The 6,000-nt window shown below is 37.0% G+C and overlaps 1 protein-coding gene across 1 annotated transcript in view; it reads right to left on the bottom strand.

The window, feature by feature from the left end:
* Nucleotides 1-538: 538 nt before the first annotated feature.
* The window catches only part of FANCB (FA complementation group B), a 50,293-nt gene continuing 44,831 nt past the window's right edge, over nt 539-6,000 (bottom strand). Inside the window, exon 10 of the mRNA XM_081792640.1 lies at nt 539-803. Within this exon, the coding sequence (XP_081648766.1) occupies nt 630-803 (174 nt within the window). The 3' untranslated portion in view covers nt 539-629. The remainder of the gene's footprint in view (nt 804-6,000) is intronic.

Raw genomic sequence — 6,000 nt, 5'->3', positions numbered from 1 at the left:
CATAAGGCTGGAGAAGTAAGTAGAGGCCAGATGATGAAGGTCTTGTAAAATTACGTCAGGGGTTCACTAGGAGGGCAATGAGAAGCACTGGACTTGTTTTAAACAAAGAGGTGACGTGATCTGATTTGTGTTTGGAAAGAGTACTCTGGCTACCATCTGGAGAGTGGATTGGAGTGCAGTAACAAAGGTGGGTGGCGTTAGGAAGCTGCCAGAATAATCCAAGTGAAAGATGTGGCCTGAACAAGGTAGTGGCCAAGAAAATTAATGGAATTGAGAAATACTTTGAAATCAAAATGGCAGAACTTTGTGACTGCTTGTGTAACAGATTGCCTGTTAAGGCAGACATTGAATGGAGTGCCTGTGGTGGGTGGTGACCTTGCAACTGATCTTCATTGTTCTGCAAAATCTACTGAATTCCTTTGTTTGTGTAAATATTAAGAGGAGAAGGCATCCACTGTTCAGTATGGGAAAAGATACTAGATACTGCTTCCCAAGATTCAAAAGCCAGGAGTTAAAGAAGTCAGAAGAAGTCATTTTTCACCTTGATCGTGAAATGTGGCACTGCTGAGGCCTCCAGAAAGATCTCCAAAAAGCTCATACACACAAGCTGTGAAATAGCGAACCTCCATTTAGGATGTGCTTCTGTGACAGAGGTACCAACAGCTACCAATGCAGAGGGACTGCTCTATCCCGCTAGTCTCCGTGTCAGGCGCCGGCCAGGACAGCAGAGCACGGGAAGGTCCAGAATGCAGCCTATTCCTCTTCCTTACTGCTGCTCTGCAGAACTGGGAGCCAGGCCAGAGCTGGGAAGAGGGGGAAAGTTTTGAATTGAATGAGAGATTAATGTTTTAACAGTTTACATTTTGAAAACATAAATGCATTCATCTTGTAAAAAACAAAACACTATAAAAAGATCACTGATGAAAAATCTGGCTACCACCACTGTGTTTCAATCACCTGATTCTCCAAAGAAGTAATTACTTTTGTTAGTTTCTGAACTACATTCTTACGGCTACTGCAACACAGTACCACAAACTCAGGATCTTAAAACAACAGAAATTCATTTTCTCAAAGTTCTGGTGGCCAGAAGTCTGAACTCAGTATCACTGAGAGGAAATCAAGATGTCGCCTGAGCCACACTCACTCCAGAGGTCTCTAAAGGAAACTGCTCCTTGCATCTTCCAGCTTCTGGCATCCCTTGACTTGTGGCTGCCTCACTACAATGTCTGCCTCCCTGGCCACAGAGCCTTCTCCTCTTCTGTGTATAATCACTCTCTGCTTCTGTCTTACAAATGTGCTTGTGAGGGCATTTAGAGCCCACCTGCATAATCCAGATGATCTCCTTAACTTAATCACATCTTTTGCCATAGAAATGCCATCGTAGATTCTAGATTCCATAGTGGCCATTACTTAGCCTCCCAAAGTTTCCTATGCAGCTGTCCAGATATATGCAAATGTAAGCACGCTGGAAAACATACTCACATTTTTTCAGTCTCTACCACAAAAGGTAATTCACCATACATATCCTGTATCTTGCTTTCCTGACTGAACAAAAATGTTGATATCTTTCCATGTCACTGCATAGAGAGCAACCTCCATTTGTACAGGTATGTAGAACACCACTGAATGGAAGCGTGCAATTTATTTAACCAATTCCATTCAGTTCTCATTTTTTTGACATTACTAAAATGGCAAAGTAAACAACTGTGTACATGTGCACACACATGCATACACATACATACAAGTTTGCAAATATATCTCAGGAATTTTAAAAATTCCTAGAAGTAGAATTTCTTTGTCAAAGGGCATGTGCGTTTGGGTTTTTTCTTTTTCAAGTATAATTAACATCCTGTTATATTAGTTTCATGCGTACAATAATTCCACAATTCTATACATTACTCAGTGCTCATTAAAATAAGTGTATTCTTAATCCCCTTCACCTGTTTCATCCATCCCCTCACCCACCTCTCAAGTGGCAACCACCAGTTTGTTCTCTATAGTTAAGAGTCTGAGGTTTGGTCTCTTTTATCTTTGTTCATTTTTGCTTTTAAAATTCCACACGAGAGAAATCATATGGTATTTGTCTTTCGCTGACTTATTTCACTTAGCATAGTACCCTCTAGATCCATCCATGTTGTTGCAAATGGCAAGATTTCATCCTTTCTTATGGCCGAGTAATATTCCATTGTATATACGCACCACATCTTCTTTATTCACCTACCAATGGACACTTGGGTTATTTCCATACTTTGGCTATTGTAAATAATGCTGCAATAAACATAAGGATGCACGTATCTTTTTGAAACAGTGTTTCTGTTTTCTTTGGGTAAATACACAGTAGTGGAATTACTAGACTGTATGGTAATTGTATTTTTAAATTTTTGAGGACCCTCCATACTATTTCCACAGTGGCTGCATCAGCTCGCATTCCCACCAAGAGTGCACAAGGTTTCCTTTTCCTCCATATCCTGGTCAACACTTGTTATTTCTTGTATTTTTGATTTGAGCTATTCTGACAGGTGTGAAGTAATATCTCACTGTTGTTGTGACTTTCATTTTCCTGATGATTAGTGATGTTGAACACCTTTTCATGTGTCTGTTGGCCATCTGTATGTCTTCTTTGGAAAAAATGTCTGTTCATTCCTCTGCCCATATTTAATTGGATTATTTGTATGTTTTGGTTAAGTTCTTCATATAGTTTGGGTATTAACCCTTTATTGGATATATCATTTGCAAATATCTTCTCCCATTCAGTAGGTCATCTTTTCATTTTTTGATGGTTTCCTTCACTGTACAAAACCTTTTATTTTGGAATAGTCTCAATAGTTTAATTTTGCTTTTGTTTCCCTTGCCAAAGAAGACATATCTAGAAAAATGTTTCCACGGCTGATGTCAAGAGTCACTGCCAGTGTTTTCTTCTAGAATTTTATGGCTTCAGAGCTCACATTTAAGTCTTTAGCCCATTTTGAGTTTATTTTTGTGTATGGTGTAAGAAAATGGTCAAGTATCATTCTTTTGCATGTAGCTGTCCAGTTTTCCCAATACCATTTGAAGAGACTGTTTTTTTTCCCATTGTTTATTTTTGCCTTTGTCATAGATTAGTTGACCATAAAAATGTGGGCTTATTTCTGGACTCTATTCTGTTCCATTCATCTGTGTGTCTCTTTTTGTGCCAGTACCATAGTTTTTGCATTATCATAGCTTTGTAGTATATCTTGAAATCTAGGATTGTGACATCTCCAGTGTTGTTCTTCTTATTCAAGATTGCTTTGGCTATTTAGCGTCTGTGGTTCCATAAAAATGTTAGGACTATTTGTTCTAGTTCTGTGAAAAATGTTGTTGGTATTTTGATAGGAATTGAATTAAATTTGTAGATTGCTTTGGATAGTATGGACCTTTTAACAATATTGGTTCTCCCAATCTGAGCATGGCATGTCTTTCCATTTGTTTGTGTCATCTTTAATTGCTTTCATCAATGTTTCTATAGTTTTTGGCATAAAGGTCTTTCAAACTCCTTGGTTAAGATTATTCCTAGGTATTTTATTCTTTCTGGTGCAATTGTAAATGGGACTGTTTTCTTAATTTCTCTTCCTGCTACTTCATTATCAATGTATCAATTATCAATGTATCTCAAAATGCAACAGATTTTCTGTATATTGATTTTATATCCTGCAACTTTGCTGAGTTCATTTATCAGTTCTATTAGATTTTTGGTGCTCTTTAAGCATTTTCTGTATATAGTGTCATGTCATCTGTAGTGTTGACCATGTCATCTCCACAAATCCCCATGTGTTCAACAACCCCAAAGCTCTCTGAACTCATTCCTTTTGGGTTTTTATGGAGGCTCTGTGACATAGGCATGATTAATTAAAGCACTGGTCCTTGGTAATTGAACAAAATCTACAGCCCGTCTCTCCCTCCCTGGAAATCAGTAGGGGGGACTGAAAATTCCAACCCTCTAATCACCTAGTTGGCTCCACTGACATCCTTAAGTCCAAAAGTCACCTCATTAACACAACAAAAAAACCCTTCATCATTCTCATCACAGGAAATTCCAAGGGTTTGGAATTGGAAGCACAGAAGCTCTGTGCCAGAAATGGGGACAAAGACCAAATATATATATATTTCTTACTACAGAATGCAAGATCACAACAAGGAGTTTTAAGTCAAAGATAATAATAATGGTAACGTTAAAATAACAATACCGACACTTATTGAGAGTTTACTACATGTCAGGTGTTTCCTAAACATTTTATATGTATACTGTCATTTATAGTCCCCATTTTACAATGGAAACTAAGGAATCCAACTTGTGGCAAAAAACCTGTGTGATTTTTCAGGCCCAACCAGAGAATTACAAAGGCCTTACCTCGCAGTCCCCAAAGGGAAAAGGAAAGCTATCTTCACACCAGACAGTGCACAACCAATCCACTGCAACTCTCTGAAGGGACTTGCAGCCCAGAACTCACCTACATGGTTTCTGTATCTCGCCTGCTGTGAATAATGATGCAGTGAAAATGGGACTGCAGATGTCTCTTTGAGAGAGTGATTTTATATCATTTGGATATAAATTCCCGGAGGTGGGGATTGCTGGATCATATGATTTTTAAATTTTTAATTAATTTCTGTTTTTAATGTTTTGTTGATCCTCCATACTATCTTCCATAGTGGATGTACCAATTTATGCTCCCACCAACAGTGAACAAGGATTCCCATTTCTCCACATCCTCACCAATGCTTGTTATCTCTTGTCTTTTTCATAACAGTCATCTTAGCAGGTATGAGATGCTATTTCCTTGTGGTTTTGATTTGAATTTCCCTGATGATTGAAAAAGTTGAACACCTTTTCATGCACCTGTTAGCCATTTGTATGCCTTATTTGGAAAAATGTCCATTCAGATCCTTTGTTTATTTTTAATCAGATTTTTTCCAATTAAGTGGTAGGAGTTCCTTCTAATTTTGGATATTGACACCTTATCAGATCTATGGTTTGCAAATATTTTCTCCCATTCTGTATGTTATCTTTTCATTTTGTTAATGGTTCCTTAGCTTCCCTTTTTAGTTTGATGGAGTCCCACTTGTTTATTTTTGCTTTTGTTGTCTGTGCTTTTGGTATCAATTCCAAAAAAATGACTGCTAAGACCAATGTCAAAGAACGTCTTCCCTATGTTTTCTTCTGGGAGATTTACAGTTTCAGGTCTTACATTTAAGTCTAACTTTGAGTTGACGTTTGTGTATAGTTCAAAATAAGTGACCAATCTCATTCTCTTGAATGTGGTTATCAAGTTTTCCCAGCACCATTCATTGAAGAAACTATCCTTCCTTTCCCCACTGTGTATTTCTTGGCATCTTTGTTCAAAATGTCTGTTTTTATGCTAGTATCATACAGCTTTGATTGCTATACTTTGTAATATAGTTTGAAGTCAGGAAGGGTGATGCCTCCAGCTTTGTTGCTTCTCAAGATTGTTTTGGCATTTGGGGGTGTTTTGTGGCTCAATACAAATTATAGGAATTTTTTTTCTATTTCTGTGAAAAATGCCATTGGAATTTTCATAGGGATTGCACTGATTCTGTAGATTGCTTTGGGTAGAACAGACATTTTAACATTATTAATTCTTCCAATCCGTAACACAGAATATCTTTCCATTTATGAGTTCTTTCATTTTGTTCATCAATGTTTTACAGTTTTCAGTATATGGATCTTTCACTTCCTTGGTTAAATTCATTCCAAAGTATTTTATTCTTTTTGTTGCTATTAAAAATTGGATTGTTTTCTTAATATCTTTTTTCTGATAGTTCGTTGTTAGTATATAGAAAAGCAACTAATTTTTGTATGTTGATTTTGTATCCTGCAACTTTACTGCATTCATTTGTTGGTTTTAACGGTTTTTTTAAGTAGAGTCTTTTGTATTTTTATATATATAAGATCACGTTACTGCAAACAGAGATACTCTGACTTTTTCCTTTTCAATTTGAATGTTATTTCTTTTTCTTGCCTAA

The sequence above is a fragment of the Panthera onca genome, chromosome X, assembly GCF_046562875.1.
Source record: "Panthera onca isolate mPanOnc1 chromosome X, mPanOnc1 haplotype 2, whole genome shotgun sequence".
Classification (NCBI taxonomy): Eukaryota; Metazoa; Chordata; class Mammalia; order Carnivora; family Felidae; genus Panthera; species Panthera onca.
This window is presented reverse-complemented; position numbering and strand designations above follow the sequence as displayed.